We start from the raw sequence: 23,080 nt of genomic DNA, 5'->3' as shown, positions 1-23,080 counted from the left end.
TTTAACAATTGTGCCACGGTTTGATAGCCTTGACATCTGGTAATTCTCAAAATTAAAAATATTGGCTTTTTGATGCCGTAAATTGGTTGAGAAATGTAGAAAATGCCTCAAAATGGATTCAAAGCCCATTGATATAGCATACGTTGACCCCCGGTGTGCTACCCTAGATGACCGCCCTAGATGACCGTTTTGAAATGTTGGGGTGTTGTTTACAAGCACAATGTGAATCTGGCTAAAAACTAATCCAAAATCGTGGCACCTTACAAAATTTTTTGAAATCCAAGATTTTATTTTTGAAGTGTTATGAAAAGTAAATTTTGACTAGGGAATCAACTTTCAAGTGTTACCCAATTCTCGGCCAATATTTGTCAGACTTGTAAGACTTGTATTATCAATTGACCAGTACTGAAAACCGATATTAGAAGTGCATTTAGATCTGCCTAGTAGTGATTTAGGCTTCGAGTTTGGTACGAGGTGGAAAATTGATATTAAAATTGTCCTATAGTTAGCTCTTAGGGAATGCATCTTTTAATATGAACGAAAATAATAAACTTTCTTGCTATCAGATGTTAAATGATAAAAATTTGCCTGACAATATCTTAGAATCTAAATACATCGTATCGCATCATTTGGGATGACAAATTAAAATTCCATCGTCCCGTCAACCAGCCAGAATTTGCAAAACTTTTCAGCGGTACATCAAAATTGATAGAAATTTTGATCTTCCATCGCAAAATTTTTTATGTTGAACTTCAAAAATTCAGTTATAATATTCGAATTAGTCGCAGAAAAAGTTTCAAAATCTACGACTTTCGTCATAAACAGATATTCGGTGCTCTTATTTCCCTTTCGTTTCTTCTAAACACCTGAGTACACTATGTTGTTTCTTCGAAGATAAACTATGGTACCAAAAAGCTATAGACATCACAATTTGTGTGCTTCAACCTTTTCTTTTGCTCAAAACGTTTGATTCCTGCAAAGGCGTGAAATGAAGCGTGAAATTTGGAAACTTTAAACTGTTTTAAACTTCATTTACTGCTTGCCACGCTTTTGCGATTAGCAATGTCCAATTTTTGTAGTAAAAAATCAACTCAGCTTAAAATTAAGATCTAGTACACAGAAGGCATACAAACTACAGCATAAGTGTGAGAAACTCAGGGTGTCTCTTGCGAAAGAATTGTTCGAGCTGTTCGGAGAAAAGGAAAGGGATTTCTGGGCAAAATTTTGAGTTCCCGTTACTTACCCGTTACTAGAGGACTGATTTGAAGAGGTCTGATTACTAGAGGACTGATTAGAGTCGGTTTTATTTGACAAAACTGCCGCTTTTTAAAAATTCTCTTGGTGTACGTAGATTTTGGTAGTACAGTGTAGCTTATCCGATCTCACAAAGTCAAAGAATTCTAGAACAAATTTTATCCGATGAGCCAGATTTTACTTGATTAAATTTTAATTTATCATTTATAATCATCGCTTGATTTTACATGTGAAAAGTCCAGAGAATCAAAGAATGGGATTTATTTTAGAAATTTCGCGATTTTTGAACATAACAATTTAGGTGCAACCGTTTACTGTCACTTGGAAGAACCAACAAGCTCATTTAGAAGTACAATAATATACAAAAATATACAAAAATATAATATACAATATAAAATATTCGGACTTAAACACTCAATATGAGTTTTTTTTCAGTTTTAGGATGAGAACAATAATACTTCAACGTCTTTCAGTGTTTGGTTCTGCCAGTTGTTGTTACAATAAAAATGTACATCGAAATGATTAATCAATTTTGAAGACTAGCAACCATTCCTACCATATCTCAAAAACTAAGATGAAGAGAGAGAACGCATTGGCTCTTCAGACTATGCAGAACGCGAAGGTTAAAAGAATTAAGCAAACTTTTAAAAAAACAACAAACAATTTTAAGATTTTTTTATTTACAAACGGGACAAATGATAGCTTCTAAATCTCACACAATACACTACTGTAAAAATCAATCAAATATGCTAATGTGCAAATAGATGCTATAAATGTCTTTGGAAACAATGTTTTGAGTATTTTTTAAAGAGAACGTCAAAAATGCAAGCGAAGCAAAATTGGTGAAAGGTTATGCCTTTCTTCTCATTTTTTTGACATTTTAAGCTGCAAAATCAGTCAGTTCTGAAAAATTTTAAGCCTTTTTTGTTATGTTGCTACTCTGTGACGGGTTTTGCAAGTTAGCTTTAAAGCTATACAAAAACAACGAAACTTAAAATCTGAAGCCGGCCATGTTCTTTAAGAATGCTGATAAACAATCTTAATTTTTTAATTTAAGGAGGATTTTAATTTGGTAATTCATTTTCGGAATTCTTCTTTAAATATATTGCAAAGTTGTTGCGTCTATCGGACAGAATTTTAGTTGACTCTAAGTACTACTGCCCGAACTGAACGTCAAGTCCTAATAAGTACACATTCAGTGAAATTGCAAGTCTTGGACCAGTACTGTATCAGCGCTCTGATCATGTCACCTGTTAGACCTGGCAAGTCGTCTTTAATCAGGTCTTAAGACTTGGCAGGTCTTGAGTTAAATCTCGGCCAAAACTTGGCAAGTCTTGTGCATGTCTTAGCCAAGACTTGCAAATCTTGGTTCAAGTATTGCGCAGTTTAATTGTTGGTTTCCTTTCGTTTGGTAGTGAAAGATGAAGGCCGCCACTTACAGTGGCCTGCCTCAAAAACTCTCCAAAGTGAAATACGAAGTACACGACAACAGTTTTAATTCCACGTTGTTCAAAGTGTTTTAGTGTTCATTTTTCGGCACTTACTGTTATTTTACTTACAAAAGTTTGAAAAAAACTCTCAATTTTATTTAAGATTGATTGAGTTTTCATTTGCGCTGCGATTTTAGTTAATTTTTTTCTTCGCTCAGAGGTAAATATTTGGTTTTTTTTCATATTTTTTTTCGCAAGAATCTTGCAAGATAACCATCCGTTTTGCAAGAATCTTGCAAGATAACCATTCGTCTTGCAAGATCTTGCAAGATAACCATCGTCTTGCAAGATCTTGCAAGATCTTGCAAGATAAACATCTGGTCTCGTCTAGGGTAACGAACATTTTCTTTCATTTTGTTGATATGTAATGATGTGTATGTGAAATTAAAGGTCACAACCGGACAATGCAAGTGTACTTCTTCAAAACACTGGGTTTGTAGTAAACTTCATAGTTGGTAAAAATAAACAAATATCTTATTATTCATGTTTGATAACTAATTGAGATGTGATCACCCAATGAGTTTCCGTACTGGCTTCAATTTGTCGCAATAACTATTCCTCATCTTTTGGCCTGCCCTCTCCTCCTATCCTTATGTTTTTTATGGAATCATCACCAAAAAGTCCCCCGCCTCTTGTTGTTGCTTTGAGTTGCCTGCAATCTGTAATCATCATCATTATGATCATCATATTGTCATCATTATCCTCCTATCGATTGATCTAACCTGAAACAATAAGCATCACTCAATTATCTCAAAAGTTTCCGAGTGAATTCGACTGACCTGCGCTATTAGAAATTTTTGTTAGGCATATTACATTACATAATAGTTAGGCATAATAGTGCACTTTGTAATTTCGGGGCTTTTCGGTCCTTTGGCGGACAACAGTGACAATCCTCGACACATATTGTCATTTTAAGTCATTGATTTGCGCGTTGAAAAAGCAATGCGTTAACCGCAGACAACTGTGGCGAATTTAGCATGAATTTTGTCACTCGTATTTGTGTTTCCAATTAGGTTTTTTAAAATCAATTCCATCTAATTGGCACCCTGTTAGCCTTAGAAAGGGGAATATTAATTGCGTGGACAACAGTGCTATTGGGCGTGAATAACAGCCATCAAGATGTTCCACTGTTTTCTACGGGTAGTGGACAAGTCGTGTTACGGAGTTTTCCAATTTCGAACCTGATCTGAATTTTTCGCTGAATGTCACACCGTGTCACCGTTGTCTGCATGCGCTGAAAAATCTAATAGTATAATTTGAGCGCGGGAAACAGTGACAATACTGAGTAAATTTACTCGATAGAATGTATAAACTGCATCGTACTGGAATGAAAAAAAGGACTATTCCAAGTAGATGAAAAGTTGACACAACCAAAAATGGCGCAGAGAATTGCTCAATTTTTTCCATTTTCACATCTTTTTAATTCATTTTGCTTTGATATAGGCAGATTTGAAAAATCTCTGAAAACTGGCAAACTTTTACAAAATTAGCTCAAAATATACAGAAATAAACAAAGAATAAAAAGATTGTATTGGATGTTATAAGAGTCAAAAACTTAATGAGAGACATTTTGATGACAAAAATGAGAGAAAAAATTTAATCACAGACAAAAACTCTTCTCTTTGTGCTAACTTGAAAAAAAAACATTGTAATTTTCACTATCTCGTGCAAAATTTGTAACAGAAAATATGTTGCAAGAGTAGAACATTGTCGAACACAATTTTAAGTTTTCTTCCTTATAAAAGTGTTTTTAGAGATATGGGTAATTGGCAAAAAGGTTTAACTTATCTTTTGGATTTGGTTTTGCTGAATCATAAGATTCTTAGTCCTGTTTAGCACTGCTCAGAGTTTTTCCACAATCTTTTTTGACGGATAACAAAAAAGAGCAACGTTCGAAAACAGTCGCTTACTAATTCATGAACTGAATTGAAACTATTGCACTGCTTACGTAAAATTCATGGCCAAATTCGCGTTCGAATCTGAAATTTGTTCAATTACTGACTAAAAAATGCGAAACATTCTTACTTATTTCCATAAAAAACTTATTGAAAAAGACGACCAAATAGTTTCTCTGACTAACCAAGTTACCAAACTGGAATCCAGAGTGATTCAATTGGAGCGGTATAGTTCCAAAGACACAATTATTATAAATAACCCCCCTCTGCAACCTGGTAACGCCAACATAACGGATCAAATTCTACTTTTCTTTAACAAATGCTTGAATTATTCGATGTCTCCGGACGCAATCAAAGCCTGTCATCCCTTGGGTATTTGGAAAGGTAACACCCCCCTGCGGTAATTGTCAAGTTTATTTACTACTACGATAAAATTGAATTATACAATCGTCGACCAATGCTCGCAAGTTTTAGGAACCCACTAAATGGTAAACCCGTATATATGAAAGAACGTCTCCCCCAACATGATTTGGCTATTCAAAAGCGCGCTAACGAGCTGGGTTTGGTCCCCACGACCTACAACTGTAGAGTAAAACTGTTTTTAAAAACTGAGAATGGGCGTGTAACACAGCCTGTTGATAGTGTTAAAGCAGTTGAAGATCTCGAATCACGGGCAATCAAGAAAATATCTCCTAATCAACGCAACCAAGCCAACAACTGGAATACTAACCAATTGTCAAATCAGCGACGAAACAAACGACCTGGCGATGTAATTGAAATTGATAATTAGGACGATATTTATCATATGGGAGCAACACCAGCTGGAAAAAAACTTAATGACAACAATACTCCACCCAATAGATGATTGTCCAAACATTAAATAACGCGGCTTAAAAAACAGGCGCATTGTACACTTCCTTTTTGACTTCGTGTTTTCGTAACAGTTTTAATATCAAGTAATTGGACAATCATCTATTACTTGGAAATGGATAAACACACGAAAACTCTTTTGTTTATAAACGTGCAATCCCTAAGATCCCATCATGACCAACTGTGCTGTCAACTAGAAACCCTCAAAACCAAACCAGCTGTAATAGCTGTATGCGAAACCTGGCTCACTGATAACGATCTCATAGATATGTATTTCATAACAGGGTATCAACCATTGATAGTAAAAAATAGAAACGACAAAAAAAGGAGGAGGCGTTGGCTTTTTTGTACGAGAAGATTGTAAGATAATATCTAATTTCTTTTTTGAAGAAAATCTGGAACATCTACTCCTATCCATGGAGAGCGGAAAAAAGCGAATAAATTTCTGTGTTCTATACAGGCCTCCCTCGGAAAAAATTCAAAATTTCCTTGAGACTTTTGAAAGTTTATTGTTCAAAATAAACGCGATGAAAGAGGAAACTATTATTTGTGGTGACTTTAATATTGATATCTTTGATGCATATCATCAACAGTACCAAAACTTGATCAATTCCTTTAATTATGAAATGCAAAACGCAGAACCTACAAGAGTAACTAAGTTCACGAGCAAATGTATCGATCATAATTTGTCAAAACAATCGAAAGAAGTATCAACCCTGAAATGGTCTTTCAGCGATCATTACGCTCTAATTTATGACTTTGATTTTTCAGTCTCTAGCTCTCAATCTAATGAATTTTATTACAGTCGTGATTTTAAATTTTTTGAGAATGAACAGAATTATTTGAATTTCCTCTTCATTCTCCAACATAGATTAAACAAGATGAATAATTATGATCTTGAAAGTACATGGTGTGAACTAAGTTCAATCATTCTACAAATTTTTGATGATAAATGTCCAATTACGAAGAAGAAAATCTTTAAAAACAGTTGGATGACAAACAGGTTAAAGAATCTCATTAGCAAGAGAGATCGGGCACATGATACACTCATATCTCACCCAAATAGTAAAAATGAAGTCCGGTTCAAGCAATTACGTAATTTAGTAACAAATGAAGTGCGAAAAGCTCGCAAACAACACTATGATCAAAAACTGACTTTATCAGGTAGTCCAGCACAAAAATTTAAAGTGTTCAAAGAATTCCTAGGGCAAAGGAAAAAATCAGTAAAAGACATTGATGGGGAAGAATTTAATCACTTTTTTATCAACGTAGGGAAGAAAGTGAGTAACACAAATTTTCACAATGTAGACAGTGAGCCAGGTTTACCATGTCACGACAAAACTTTTTTCTTATTTCCCGTCAACACTATCGAAATATTCAACATAATAAGTTCATTAGAAAACAAAAGCACAGCGGGTCATGATGGAATTAGTAATAAACTTTTAAAACTTGTAGCTTCTGTAGTTGGCTATCATGTGGCTAAGCTGATAAACAGGAGCATTCAAGAAATTTTTTTCCGGTTTGTCTTAAAACAGCTAAGATAATTCCTCTACATAAAAATGGAAGTTTTGAAAACCCTTCAAACTATCGACCAATTAGTCTATTGTCATCCCTAAGCAAAGTGTTCGAAAAAGTCTTGAATACAAGAATGGTTGAATTCCTCGAAAAACATCAACTTCTCTCAAACGAACAGTTCGGTTCCCGGCCAAAACGCTCATGCACACACGCTATCGCATCAGTTACAGAACTAATGCGAAATGTTATTGACTCACAAAAAATGGGTTTCGCTTGCTTCATTGACTTTCAAAAGGCATTTGACACAATTGATCATTCACTTCTGATAAAAAAAATTACAAAATCTAGGCTTTCGAGGAAAAATTAGTACACTCATTGCTTCATTCCTGTCAGATAGAAAACAATTTGTAGTCCACGGATCAAAAGAGTCGAAAAAAATGGAAATTAATGTAGGTGTTCCACAGGGATCAATTTTGGGCCCGTTGCTGTTTCTTTTGTTTATCAATGATCTGCCTCAAATTGTTCAAGATAATTCAAAAATAGCACTTTTTGCAGACGACACAACAATTTTAACATCAGGCATTAATTTGGAAATTGAGGAAAAGCTCAATAATGACTTGAAAAAGATTGAAAATTGGTCCTCAAGAAACAAACTTGTCATTAACAGTAAGAAATGTAAAATTGTTGGTTTTGGCCGGAATGTATAAAAATCAAAAAATCTGCTATCAGGCGAAGTGCTTGAAGAAGTAAATTCATTCAAATATCTAGAAGTGTTCATAGATAAGCATCTCAATTTTGATCTACACATTGAATATGTTGGAAAAAAATTAGCAAAATTCAATGGAATGCTGTTCCGAGCAGGAAACTTTTTTACGAAAACTTTTTTATTACAAATGTATAATAGTTATGCCAAACCAATGATATCGTACGGCATTTTAGCTTACGGTTCTGCAAAAAAAAAACAAAACTCAGTTCGATTTTCTGCATTTTAAAGACTATCTTTTTCAAAAAGAGAGGAGACCATGTATGCTATCTTTTCAAGCGTTACAACGTGCTGTCAGTTTTTGACTTATATTTTGACGCTCTTGTAAAAGAGATCCTGGATCAGATTGCAAAAGTTTCTCCTTTGAATTTTCTTGATGTTGACAGTAACAGGCCGAACACGCGGGCATCCATTAAGTCACTCATCCCTTTACCAAAATTTAAAACACAGACTCAGAAGAAATCCTTGAGATTTTCACTAATAAAAATGTTCAACTACCTTGCTAAAGAAAGTCTATTACCCCAACAAGTATCTAAAGAACAGATTTTTTCGATTCGAACTAAACTTAGGGCATATTATTTGGATAATAAAGATGTTTTCAATTTGTTTTTTTTAGATATTGCACGTTTTTTCTCTGGGCACCTTTTGTAGAGTCATTTGACTCGTATGGTGTCCAAGGTGGTAATTTGATTAAACTTAATATTCTGTATAAAATGCTCTGTATCATCTACCATCTGAATTTAAATCAATCAATCAAACATGTTACCCACAAAATCTTCCGTCAACCTGCATTTTCACTCAATGCATGCTTTACCGACACAATGATGTAAAAATTGGTCTCTGATAGTTTTTTGTTTTTAAAAAGTATATTGACATAAATTTCCCAATTTAGAGTTAAATAAAAGATATCTTGAGGTTTTTTTTTGTTCTGGCTAAGCATTGTTCAATTCAAACAATTGTTCAACTAAAAATTCTCGGTAAATATAAAAAAGTTCAGTGCCTAGTGTGTCAGAGACCTTTGACAAATGCCTGGGGTTTCAAATTTAAAATACCCAATGCAAGTGTACCCAATTATAATGGAAATATTCTTCTCTATTTGTTTTTAATGCTATTATGCCATCATAAACCGAGACTTTAAAATATTTTTTTTTGCATATTTTATTTGTTTGGTCAAAAACATGTTGCAGAATTCAGACTTAAGAAATGAAACAACTTTGATTAAGTTCGACAAGAGTTTCCTGTCGATTTTGAATGTTCGTAAGAGCTTGGAATAGGAAAAACACTAAAGACAATTCAGAATTGAAAAACGTTTGTGTTTATTGCAAACTTTTTAAAAATAGGTTTTGGATTGCTATTTAGCTTTGACATAGATTTGTCCATCGAATCAATTTTTTTCAGATATGTTCAAACGTAAAGGATGACCAATCCTACCTTCAATACTTTTCTCCTTGTATTTGAAAAAAATTATGGCACTTTTTGAGATATTGGAAAAACCATAATTTTATTTTGAAATGTCTAAATCAATGATCATCGAGTCATCGATCAGAAGAAGCGGAATAATGAATCATTCCATATGCAATAGTTGTTCCGACCCACTTTAGTGGGGGAGGAACTATATACTCAAATGAGTTTTTTTTTGTTCAGACAATTTTTTCCGATCGATATAATCATCGTAGATAGTTGTGAGTGGTATCGTTAGAAAGCCCATCCAGCGTAGAATATGGAATAAAAAAGAATTTTTCAATTTGCGTTGTTTATAGGGAGTTATCGAGGTTTAAAGTTTTGTGAACATTAGACGTGTTACAGCTCTTTTTTTACTCACATTTTCGGTTTTTTTCACCAAATTTTGCTGAAATGTGATAAAATTGTTAACTGTAGTGTTAATGATCGTATCTCTAAAGGTAGACGACGGTTGCTGATTTTTTCGGTCCGAGTTTTTTTGGCTAGAATTTCTGCTAAATTTATCAAAAATCAGAATTTTGTCAAAATTGTATCCAAATTTGCTTTTTTTTGGACCACTTGCTTTACATTTGCTTGAATTAAACACCTTAAAACTGCGGCTATATAAATCCTTAGCTCAAAAAAGAGCTAATTGTTCTCGCGCTGGCGTCAAGAGTCGTCTGGAATTAGAATTTGGCCATTTTTTGCAAATTCAAACTAGATACTTGTACAAAATACGTTGTTTATCTCCGTCAAACTGAATTCGTTTTTGAAAACTGATCTATTTTGGCACCCATTTGAACAATTGAGTGTTTTATTAGACACGCAGCAAAATTTGTGCTGATCTTGGTCTCACCATGGATACTTACGATAAAAAATCACTAGGTTTTAGTGGGGCGCGAACTTTTTTCAAGTTTTTTCCCATAAGTAAAGGTTTTCTATGTGAATTATTGAAAAGAACTTCAAATCAGGGATCAATTATTGAGAAATAATATTTACAATGAGAGGGCCCATTGAGATTATATTATGGCTTCAGAGTTAAGTTCATGGTTTTTATCGCTATGATCAATTATTTCGTAAAAACTTCATGGACTGTTTTAGTTTTTCTTTCAGTTGGTATTATTTTTGTAGCTCAATGACTTAGTGTCCCCAATCAAAAAGCCAGTTAGCATTTTAGAAGGTGTAAATGAACCTAGACAATTCTTTCAGCCGTTATCTAAGGTCTGTTATGACTTTGAATATATTTGTTTAAAGAAATATCGGTCATTTTTAGAACTTTGCAAATATTATACCTGCTTTTTCTCAATTACGGGCGCAGTCTCAACAAACTCAGGTATAACCTGGTTTCCTGTGAGTCACAAAATGATGTCGGTAACGGTTTTATAATCAACTAATGGTTTCTTTGTTTGGATGCTACGCGTTTTCAATTTTTTTTTATTTCTGAGCAAGATTGCATATTTTATGATTTCACGTTTTTTCCTTGACATTTGCTTGAAGTAAACACCTTAAAACTGCGGCTATATTAATCTTGAGCTCAAAAAGAGCTAATTGTTCTCGCGCTGGCGTCAGGAGTTGTCTGGAATTAGAATTTGGCCAGTTTTTTGCAATTTCAAACTAGATACTTGTACAAAATACCTTGTTTATCTCCGTCAAACTGAATTCGTTTTTGAAAAATGATCTATTTTGGCACCCATTTGAACAATTGAGTGTTTTTTTAGCGCACAGCAAAATTTGTGCTGATCTTGGTCGCACCATGAACAATTACGATAAAAAATCCCTAGATTTTAATGGGGCGCGAACTTTTTTCAAATTTTTCCGCTAAGTAAATGTTTTCTATGCGAATTATTGAAAAGAACTTCAAATCAGGGCTCAATTATTGAGACATAATATTTACAAAAAAAACAAGGTCTAACGAGATTCTATTATGGTTTCAGAGTTAATTTCGTGGTTTTTATCGCTATGACCAATTATTTCGTAAAAACTTCATGGACTGTTTTAGTTTTTCTTTCATTTGGTATTATTTTTGTAGCCCAATGACTTAGAGTACCCCAATCAAAAATCCAGTTGGTTTTTTAGGAGGTGTAAATGAACCTAGACATTTCTTTCAGTCGTTATCTAAGGTCTGTTGCGAATTTGAATATATTTGTTTCAAGAAAATATCGGTCAATTTTAGAACTTTGCAAATATTATATCTGCTTTCTTTCAAATACGGGCGCAGTCTCCACAAAAACAGGTAGAACCTGGTTTCCTGTGAGTCACAAATTGATATCAGTAACGGTTTCATAATCAACTAATGGTTTCTTTGTTTGGACACTACGCGTAACTTAATTTCTTTATTTCTGAGCAAGATTGAACATTTTATGATTTCATGTTTTTTTCCTTTTCGAATTATCAAAATGTTGGCAAATCCAATTGAGGAAAGCATAGTTGGGAAACAACGTTGGCAAAAAAGCGTATCTAGGTATCCTAAGCTTTTTTGTTGAATAGTTCATGCTTTTTGGGCTGAGACACATTTATCTCTCAAAGTTTTGTGTTTTTTTTGTTTTTTTTTCTGTTTGTGTGTCTTTTCGCTTTAGTACGCCATATACCAGATAACGATTGTTCTCAATTGTTTCCCCAGGCGTATAATTCAACCTAGTTAAAAGTTTGAATTTATAGCTGTTTGTTTTGATGACTTTCTTTTAAAATTAAAAAAAAAAGAAAAGAATTTTTTTAAATGTGTCCTTTTTGCTTTCATTTTTGCCACCATGTAACTCGATCTCTCTAAATTGAAGTCTCAATTACTTGTTGGTTTAAACATTTTTTACGCTTGGCTATACGTTGTGACTGATTGCTCTGACCATTTATTTTCATTAAACGTTTTCGAGATTTCTTCACTATTCAGTTTTTGGGTTTCTTGTTGTCATGCCTACGTAGTCCATTTATAAAGAAGGCACATTGATGTTAAGATAATACAGCTCTTGCAGGTAACATCTTATAATTGTTGTGCCATGAACAGTGTGATGTCGTAAAACTGTTTGAAGTTTTGGCTTCTTTAATTATTTGATGTTATTTTGTGGGGTCTTGACTTAGTCTGATTATTAACAGGCCCAACTTGCTTCCTGAGGTGTTGCAACTTAATCCTTCACTTTTTGTTGAAAAATTAGGTCTGTTATGACTTTTCAAAATATTTATTTTCAAAAAGGGCTTTTGAGCTTCGCCATTTTTTTAATAGTTTTATCGGCCGACCTGTAGCTCAGTCTCTGTAAAGAAAGGACACAACCCGTTTTCAGTGAGCTATGATAAAATCTTTATAACGGTTCTATCTTCAAACTTTTATTTCTCGGTGATGTTGCATCCGTTACTACGAGATTTTATAAAAATGTTTGAGATTTTATATATTTGTACCTTTTAAAGACTTTTGTTTTCCTTTGAATTTATAACAATAATTTTAAGTCCCATTGGCTTTGAAATTTTGCGCAATTGAACACTGGATAATGAAATATCTCATTTGCTTCCTCTGGAGATATAAGTGAACATTTTTATTATTTCAGTTGATATCAAATGACATCAATAAATGTGAATTTAATTGTTTTCAAAAACAGAAACCTATTTTTGAACTTCGCGCCTCTTTGCTCTTTTTTTTCGACTTGTTAACCAGTCGCATTGAGTACACATCTCATAAGTTTCTAAAGAACTTGGTTAAATTGTTTTGTTTAATTGGTTAAATTCTTTTAAACGGTTATGAAAAACTCTTAAATTAGTGCATATCTTCTGGAATAACAGTCAACTCAAATCAACCTCAAAAATATGCAAAAACTACAGTGCTGCTTTTTTTCAAATCATTTTGTATTTACTCTGTGATGTTAAACACATTGAGGGTTCTTTAAAATGAAAAAAAATGAGGAAACAAGTCCAAATGCTCAAAATCTGAAGAAATCTGATTCGATAGGAACCAGCTTTAATATATAATATGAAACAATGAGGTGATTTCTCCAGTCTAAACTTGAAAGTTTAATTAAATGAAGATTATTTTCTAACAATATTCGCGGTTTTAAAAGTATTGTCCAAACTGATAACTTTGATACCCTGAAAAATCAAAACTGAACAGACAAAAATGTTATTAGATTAAAATTTTCTGCTTCTACTGCTCAGTTTTGACTTTTTTTTATTTCCACGGAGTATAAACAATCGTGTTTAAATTAATTGTGAGCAACTTTGTGTTATATAGACGAACTGGGGAAGGTGCAAAAACGAGTGCAGGATGCAATAGACATGGCATGGACTCACTTGGGTCAAGTGTCTGCTCTTCAGAGGGAAGTTGACATTCTGGAAGGCATGCAGATCAGAGACACTGATGGACTCTACGAACATGCAAAGAAACTAATACCATTCTTCAAACTCAGAGAACGTTAGTATCTTTATAGTCCAGACTTCGACCGGAAGGAAAACGGTTCCTCAGACAATATTGACCACCAAAAAATTTAGCATCAACTATTTTGTTATCCTAGTGTTGGTCTCCGAAAAATATTAGCGATTGCAAGTTTTGCTCGAACAACTATTATGCAGAATGATTTGAAAGACTGTGCTGTCCAGAGTTTTTCCTTTTTGAAAGTCTGTTCTCCCAGGATTTTCTTCCACTGTGCACAAAACTTGTATTGATTTTCACAGCCAATAATCTCGTGATAATCCAGCTAGTGGTATATCAAACTGACAGATTCAGACCACCTAGATTCAAGGTTTACAAGTACTCTAACAAAAACAGTACATACCTCTAATTGTACTCTTATGACTTCGCTGTCCTCTAGGAGGATTAACCTAGCTAAGAAGAGTACAAAAAATCTCCGTTTCTAATTTGGATACAGGTCTAAAACAATTAGAAAACTAGTTTTAATACATCATTGATTAGCGACTGGTTTCATTTTAATTCGGCTTTGCCTCGTCTCAAATCTGCCCGGAACACTAACCAATTTATACCTGGAACACTAATCGTTTCTTACATGCAACACTAAAATCAATTCTTACATTAATTCATGGCTAATAGTAGAGTTGGGTTGCTACTTTATATACCCGATTCGCCGCTTCTTAGTAATCATAATAAGATCATATATGACACCATACAAATCATAGACTATATCTTAGTATGATCGTAATCAAATTTTCCATTTTTTCATGTATGACCATGTATAATATTTTTGATGGTTTTTTTTTCGATACATGACTTAATGTGATTACTAAGATGGCCTCATTTGTGTAATAGTAGTTGGGTCAGTTTTTGGTCTCCATCTTAACTTTTGTTCACACTTGTTTGTTTGGTATACTTTGCGTATTTAATTTTTTTGTATTTTCTAATTATGATTACGAAGACTTCATAAAACCATATATGACTTAGTATGATTACTAAGATGCTTTTGTAAATGGTAAATGTAAGCGCCGTTTGGTCGTTTGTTCCCTTTCTGACTGAGAATATGTTAGGACCTGTTGATTTGCTCTATTTTTAAACATCAATCATTTTTTCATGATCTTAGTATGATTGTCAAGATTTCATGCAAATCCTAAATGAAATTGTATGGTTTCTACGAAAAATTTGTGTTGAGCAAAACAAGAACCTTTTAATTCCAAATAAAATAATTTTAAAAATTTGTTGGCGAGAAAGTGGATGCAATTTTGTTTCGTTAGAAGGAAGATGCGACTGGTCAATACAGAGGCCAAACTACAAAAATGACGGAAAAAAGATAAAGCGAACAGTCTGAAAAATCCATTGACTGTTTCAAATAATATATTTTTGAAAATACAAACAATTTGACACCCTTCATCTTGAAGCAAAAACAGATTAACTTGCACCCAATCAAGAAGCGAGTTGTGGTTGTTATTAAGGTGACTGAATCATAAAACGACAAAAAAAGCAACAAATAAGGACAGAACCCGAAATCTTACAAAAGTTTATGAATCCACAGTGTTGAAGCCATCATAATTATAAAGCACAGAAAGCCATTGAAAATTTTTAATAAACAAGGTCTGATCTTTGTTCTTACGATTTTAAATTGGTCTTCTTTGCAAAGGTTCTTTGTTTAGAAGACAACAAAAAGAACAACAAATTTAGAACGGTATCGAAAGCTGATTTTTTTTGAAAACATAGTTGAAGCTGTTCAGACATCAGCCATAAATTATAATCTACGCCAGAAAAACAGTTGGAGTGACAATAAGTAAATGAGCCACGTCAATAATGGGGCTAAGGTAATTGATGAAGACAATGAGGACAAAAAATGGGATGTTAAAGCATATTTTCTTAAAACAATAATTAATTGAAAGCCACTAAAACCGTGAGGTTTAGACTGAAAACAATAACCAGATTGGAGTAGAAGTTCGTAGAAGCAATTTATGCCTTTGATTGTCAAGAATATGCCGTCTGACAACAAAAAGAACGAAAATAAGGGGTAAAAAGAAAAAAGTCCAATGAATTTTAAGAGAATGGTTTTGCTGCCGTTAAAACTATAAGCTATGCCTTAAAATTTTAGAAGAGACCTTTTCGAACTTTCTTTTGGTGTTGATTGTAGCTGTCATTTATTGGATAATTTGAAAAGTGATCAAATAAAAACCTCAATTAATTAGTAAAAATGCTATAATAAAAAAAAACGTTCATATAATTTAGTCAGAAAGCCAAGAAACCATTGGTTAAAAACAAAACCACTTCGCGGGAATGAAATTTACTTTGCATGTAATCACCCTTTGTAAAAAAAGAACAAAAAGAACCTCAAAATTGAACAGTATTGAAAACTTACGATTTTCGTATCAAAAAAACTATTTTCAGCTCTAGCTATATTAGCGAAAAAACTTAATCAACACAAAAAATTTTGTTTGGAGCAACAGGACATTGATGAGCCATGTCAAAAATGAGGCTAAGTTACTTACTGATGAAATTGAGACCAAAATTGGGAAGTTCGCAAATATATTCTTAAAAAATAATTAATTGAAAGTCAATAAACCGTTAGCTATGCACTGAAATCTGTAATTAGATTCAAATAATCATAGAGGCATTTACAGCATTTGATTGTCAGATTGTCAGCAATACGCCGGATGACAATAAAAGTAACCACAATTAGATGAAAAACAAAAAGTCCAATAAATTATTTAGAACGGCTTCGCAGCCGCTAAAACTATAAGCTTTTCACTAAAATCTCTTATATATATATATATATATATATATATATATATATATATATATATATATATGTATAAATATATTGCACCTTTTTTCAATGATTATTGGAGTTGTCCTTAATGTGATGATTTGAAAAGGGAACAAATAACAACCTCAAACATTGTTAGCTATACAAAAGTCACAATTTTCTTTGAAATTTTGTAGTAAGAATGGCTAGAAACCATTGCTTAAATCTAAAAGCACTACGAAGAGGTTTTGTAAATACTACTGAACCTAAAAACACTACGAACACACTATAAACTGTGCGAAAAGGTTTTCTATATTCAGACAAAGCTATATGGGACAAAATATTTTTAAAAAATGGCAAACTTCGATACTTAACTGAGATTTTCTTTAGAACAAATATAATCAATGTTATAAGATGCCTTAGATACCAACTAAAATCGTTTCATAGGTTGAGCTAGAGCTCTTAAAAGCCAGTTGGACTTTTGATTATTAACACAAAATCATGAGGCAGCAAACCAAATGACCAATGAAGGCAAAATAAAAAAACAATAAAAGATTTCGATAATACATAGTCAAAGCGATAAAAACTACGAGCATTATTTTTGTTCTCAATTTGTTGTAAACATGATCTCGCATTATTTGTGTTTTGATTTGAAATCATTCTTTTCAGTAATCAACATAATTAAAAAAAACACGAAAGCGGAAGTATCCTGAAAATATAGAGCCAAATTAAAATTCGATAAATTATTGATTGTAAGAATCAACGATTAGCTTAAACGTAGCCCTCATTTGCTGCGCCTCCAACAAAAACAAATTACTAATCTATGTATTTACTAATTAGATCAAATAGCAAATGAAAGTATAACAAAAAAATTGATGTTTATTGTTTAAACATTAAGTTAATTTTTCGAAAAAACTTGCAAAATTTGTATTGTAGAAGACTCCTATAGGAAGTGAAAATGCAACTAGTTGTTTTAGGAGTTTTCAATTACTGTGACAACAGATGTTTGGTCTATGATTCCGGCATATTTACACAACGTGGGATAAAAAAGCCTGTTTTGTGCCATTTTTGATTAAAAAAGAGTGAAAATCGAAAAAAATTTTATTCAAAAGACTGCGATAAAACCTATCTGGAAGCCTCCTCTGTCCCCAACGTTATAATCAATAGTTTTTTTAAACAAATCTAACAAATTTTAGCAAAATTGACGAAAACTTGGTCAAGAAACCGAAAATGTGAATAAAAACCACGGAAATATGTCTATTATTCACAAAAGTAGACCTCGATAACTCCCTGTAAAAAGCGAAAATCAGAAAAAAAAATAATTTCCTATTCTGCACTGCACGGGTTTTTTAATGATACCTGTCTCAATTCGCTACGATGAACATATCGATAGGTCAAAATTGACTGAATAAAAAAACTCATTTGAGTGGGTCGGTACAATTATGAAACTTCGAATACCGGATTTACTTAGCCCATTTCTGGATCAAAATTAAATGTTTCTGATCAGATTGTGTCAGAATGTTGCCTCATCGCACTGCGTGTGTTACTAAAGGCGCAATCTCAATTATCAGTAATTCTCTCACCATAAACCTAATAAATATAAATTTCAATTCTTTCACATACAAAGGTTCCCCGGGTCGAGATGCGGTGAAAAAAAAAATAATCGCATCAAGCGGTGAAAAAGAATAATTCATCGCCACCGAGAACGCGGTGAAAAAAAATAATTCACCGCGATTCACCGCATTCATCGCAAAAAGATGTAAGAAATACGCGGTGAAATTTTTTTTTTCACCGCATTTCACCGCATTTCTTACGAAAATTCACCACCAAACCTCGACCCGGGTCATATCGGCAAATGCTGAAGGTTTCAACTGTGTCTTTTTTAGTTTTATGCTGTTATTGGGCTGTTATGTAGGTCTTGTGAAGGCCATGTCTGACATGGACTACGAGGAGTTGAGACTCACTCTGAGGGACATAGAACAGTCTCCAGAAAGCGAGGAGTACCAGAAGTGGTTGGAACTGGAACTGCCTAGGGCAAAGAGGTCTGGCTCAATCTTTTCAAAACTTCCCTGCGGTTTCGGGCATTTAATAATTACAAATCGTTTTCTGACATCTTCCCTGATCACTTATGTATAGCTAATTGTTGGTGGGATTTGTTGAAGTAGGGAAATTGACTATAGAATGAGAATGTTTGTGGTGCAATTGCTGGCCTTCTGAACTTCATTAAAGTGTTCAACATTCTGCAGGCAACCATAAGTCTCTTGCAAATTTAACTTTGACAGTTGATGGAAAGGAAACAGCTGCAGTTCTCTTGCAATTTTGAGTAGCGTCAGGATATCTTAGGGCTGTGAAACCTATCTGAAAAGAATTTTTTCCGCTGTGGCTCAAATTTTGCAAGAAGTTTGCGAGATTTGAACGAAACCATGACTCGAACTGTCTGCTTTGATGATACTGAGTAAGTAGCGTTTCTGTTACAGGCAGTTTAAACAGATGAGTGCTCGGCTGCAGATGAAAAACAAGAAGAGAGATCTGAACCAGACCTGTGTCACTGAGATCAGGAGATTCAACAACCCACAGTACCTCCTACATCAAGTCATGATGGCTGTGTTTGCCCTCCTTGGGTACTCTCAGTCCAAAATAAAAGTTAGTTTGCTAGTGTCGCACAAACCACGTCAATAGAAGTCCCAGACGCAAGTAGTCTCTGATCAGACAAGACCGACCATTTTAAAAGCACACTGCGGTTATTTTGGCTCAATAACAAAAAATGTGGCTCCAACTGAAAACCAGACCTTGTGTAAGTCTGCTCAGAGGTGGCGGTTTTGATCAAAACCTAAGCTTGGGTTTGATTCAAAACTTAATTTAGTACCAGATTAATCATAACATTGTCTTGGGGACACAAGAAAGGTTTCGACAACGTTGTTCTGATATTTTTCTCATGATAGTTTTATGTTAAATAAGGTTGCTTTTATGATTTTATTATGTTAGTGTTTTGCTTTGATTCCTGAAAAACCATATACGACTTAGTATGATTGATAAGAGTCATATATGACTTTGCATTGTTGCTAAGATCATTTTAATTTTGTTCCTACCGGGTGCGTTATCATAATTTTGTAGAATTTCTTTTCTTGACATATGGAGCAGTTAGGACATATGGACAATAGACGATAAAATTCAATTCAAATTTATTAGTGCCATTATCAATACAGAAAATCACATTTAACCATTAACATCAGCTTAGGAATACAAAATTTTGTTGTTCCGACCCCTCTTGAGGGAGGAGGAACTATATGCTCAAATGGGTTTTTTTGTTCAGACAATTTTGACCGATCGATATATTAATCGTAGAGGGTTGTGAGTGGTATAATTGAACAGCCCGTCCAGCATAAAATATGGAACTAAAAAAATTTTTTTAATTTAATTTTCTGACGCGAGTTATCGTGGTTTTAAATTTTGTGAATATTAGACCGATTTGTGATTGTTAGACCGAATTTTTTTCACATTTTCCGGGAATTTTGCATAAAATTTCATCAATTTTGGTAAAATTTGTAAAAATTGCTAACAATAGTGCTGTTGATTTTATTTTTAGATACAAAAAAGTTTTGTCGACTATTTTGATTTTATTTTTTTAAATTTTGCCTGCATATTTCAAAACAGCATTTTTCAACAAAAATTGCTCAAAGTGGGCTACTTTAGTCCACTTTGATTAAATTTGCTAGAAGTACATTCCCAAAAACGTCTAATGCAGTCCTTGTAAACAATAAAAGGAGCCAGTTCTACTTCCACTTCCATTGAGAGTATTCATGAATTAAAATTTTGCCTTTTTTGCTAACTTTACTCCATGATTATCAAAACGCTGCATTTATCTTTGATCTTTAACTAACAAATTATCAAGAACTATTTCATTCGAAACAGTTGAGTGTTCCTAATTAACAAAAATTAACAAACACCAATAACAAGGCCGGGTTCTGTTCAATCTTGGACTGTTACAATCCGATAATAAGTGGGGTTGTATTCAGTCGGTCATTTTAACGAAAAGTCGGTCTCTTTTAAGTTAATCAAAGAACAGATTATTTCAAATCAGAACTCACTGTTGATAGGTCCAACTGGCTGTTCAATCAAACATTCTTTAACATATCTGTTTTTAACTGGAAAGAATATGGTTGTTTTGACTTTTAAAAGAAATTTGTTTGTTAAACAAACGATGGCTCATTAAAACTTGCAACAATTTTTCTCTTAGTTTGGTCAACTTGTGGCTTAGTGTCAGCAAAGACACAATGTTTCTTCTTCCCCTTTTTTGCACTGAATTTGAATTTAATTTTTTTGTGGTATTACGCGTTAATTTATGGTTTTCTGGTTTCGATACCAATAGATTTTACAAAATTTTTCGAATTTTTAGACATTGGCCCATCTTTCACTTTTTCTTGTTCTCGTTTTGTCACATTATCACTTTATTCACTGCTCATGTATTACATTATTAGCGTTCAAAAAATGCAGAATGGTACATAGAAAAGTCTTTAAATGCTAAGAGTATAATTTTAACGGCTTCGACACCGTTTTCTCGAAGACTTAGTTGAATGTTTTACATTTTTCTTCGACTGTCGGGTTTGATTTATCATTTTAGTCGTATAAAATTAAATGGATGATAATCGATTTTTGGTTTTTATTGAGGAAAAATTGAGCCGATTTTCTGATTTGAGTAGGTAGCTGATGACCTCGTGACTTTGAAAACATTTGTTTTCAAAAATAAAAAAAATTCATTTTAACTTCGCGTTTTTGTTCTTTTTGTCTCTGTTAACTATTCTCGTCACATACATGTCACATATGACAGCATTGTTATCAAAGGAAGGTGCAATTATACAGAATCTATGAATTTAATGGCTACAACACGGGCTTTTTTTGCAAAAACGATTGAAGTATTTATTTTATTTTTGTCTAGATTTGCTGTTCTTTTGTAGACCTAAGACAGATTCAGAATAATAACAGGTGCCAAGCAATTTATTTAGATGATTAAAAAAACATTTTTCGTTATTTCTTTTTGTGGTTAATGGTTTCATGACAATTGCTTTCAAAAAGAAAAAACAAGAAAAGTTTTAATTAATTTTGTCCCTTTTATCTCTCCTTTTTGTCTACTTCGTCCTTTTTGCCTGAGATGGCCTATACCACACTTTTAGCTTTCAAAGAAGGCTCAATTTCACATATTTTGATAAGCCAAATATGGCTTTACGGCTTCGACTGCGTTTTCTTGCAAGTTTTGATGGACTTTTGTTGTTGTCTCTATTTGTTGTTCTATTTGTAATGGCATTTAAAAATGAATACTGACAGGTCCTAATGCTCTCCTACAGAAACTTATGTGATCATAAAAATATTTTCTGTTTTCAATTGCTATCTAATAGCTTTCATGTCTTTGAAATAATTGTTTTCGAAAAATACAAAAGTATTACTTAGTTTTGTCCCTTTTTTCTATTTTTTGTCTAGTTGTTACCTTTTGTCATTAATGAGAGGTCGCATTACATATCCACATTATTGACGTTTGAGTTAATTGAATTTTTGTTTGTTGTCTCTATTTGTTGTTCTTTTTGTAACCTAATCAAAAATGAATAATAACAAGTCTTAATGCCGTCCTATAGAAGTTTCTGTGATCATAAACAAATTTAAGCCATTTTTTGCTGTTTTTTGTTCTTTTTTGTCTTATTTTTACCAAGCCTTATTATGGACTGGTCCCATATCTTTCCTAGTGAAGTAAAGGTTAATTTGTTTAGTTTTATATGGCGCTATTTTGACCTTGTTAATAGGTTTTTTTTCCAAAAAAGCGGACATAAAATTTGGATGTAATTAATGTTGTTTTTGTTGTTCGTCGTGACTTGCTTTCTTAATAATGGCTGATCTCATCGATGTAATGCAACATTTTTTATTCCACTGAGTTATTTGCGTTGGAGGCGAACTTTTTGTTTATTCATTTTTTTGAAAATTACTTGAAATACTATCGGTTGTTTGTTTGGTAGACATTTATGCCAAAAAAGTTGGATGAGCGGGGTCGGAATTTTATGTGCGAACGCACATTGCCGAGCCTCCTTGTTTGCTTTAAAATAGAAATAGCAGCAGAACAGTTAAGATGATTTGGGACCGGTTTAAAACAGTCTGAGATCCAGGTCTACGACAGCAAAGTTGAAGAGAGTTCAAACGCATAAAATTCGACACATTTTAAAATTTTGTTTGCTTTTAAGAAAGCTGAATGAATAATTGTGTTTCTTTTCGCAGAAGTGGGATTTCATCCAGAAGGAAATGGGCAAACCTGGGAGGGAAGGAACCCTGTTCAAGATACAGTCATGCAGGGTATCTGAGATTCCAGAGAGACAGGTGTTTTTAGCCCACGGTATTCTGGCTCAAATAGACGAAGAGGGCGTGAAGAACTTGACATCGAGCGCAACTGCATTCTACGATTGGGTTCGTTCGAATACCAAAACCGAATTTTTGTTAGAATGCTTTGAAGAAAGATAAGGTATTCAAGATTTTTCAACTTTCTAAATTTTGGTATAGCATTTCATAAACAGAAGATTAATTTGACAAAGCTAAATTTGACACGCAATGCCACCCGCACTCTCTGTCTGAGGATTTCAGCAAGCAAGGATAAACTAGCGTAGAAAGTCCCCCCTGCCCTTCATCACTTTTCACTCTTTCATCGTTTCGTTTTTGGTGTACTTTTGG

General features: G+C 33.4%; 1 protein-coding gene across 4 annotated transcripts in view; it reads left to right on the top strand.

Annotated features, from left to right (window-relative positions):
* LOC142347847 (uncharacterized) overlaps positions 1 to 23,080 on the top strand; it is a 118,415-nt gene that overhangs the window by 56,100 nt on the left and 39,235 nt on the right. For 2 of the 4 annotated variants that reach the window (XM_075398980.1, XM_075398981.1), the window contains 5 exons: positions 3,135 to 3,176; positions 13,438 to 13,617; positions 18,291 to 18,417; positions 18,853 to 19,018; positions 22,634 to 22,819. In XM_075398980.1, the coding sequence (XP_075255095.1) occupies positions 3,135 to 3,176; positions 13,438 to 13,617; positions 18,291 to 18,417; positions 18,853 to 19,018; positions 22,634 to 22,819 (701 nt within the window). The remainder of the gene's footprint in view (positions 1 to 3,134; positions 3,177 to 13,437; positions 13,618 to 18,290; positions 18,418 to 18,852; positions 19,019 to 22,633; positions 22,820 to 23,080) is intronic. The other 2 variants (XM_075398982.1, XM_075398983.1) reach the window with 1 other exon arrangement.

Source organism: Convolutriloba macropyga, chromosome 10, assembly GCF_964194025.1.
Source record: "Convolutriloba macropyga chromosome 10, txConMacr16.3, whole genome shotgun sequence".
NCBI lineage: Eukaryota > Metazoa > Xenacoelomorpha > Acoela > Convolutidae > Convolutriloba > Convolutriloba macropyga.
This window is presented reverse-complemented; position numbering and strand designations above follow the sequence as displayed.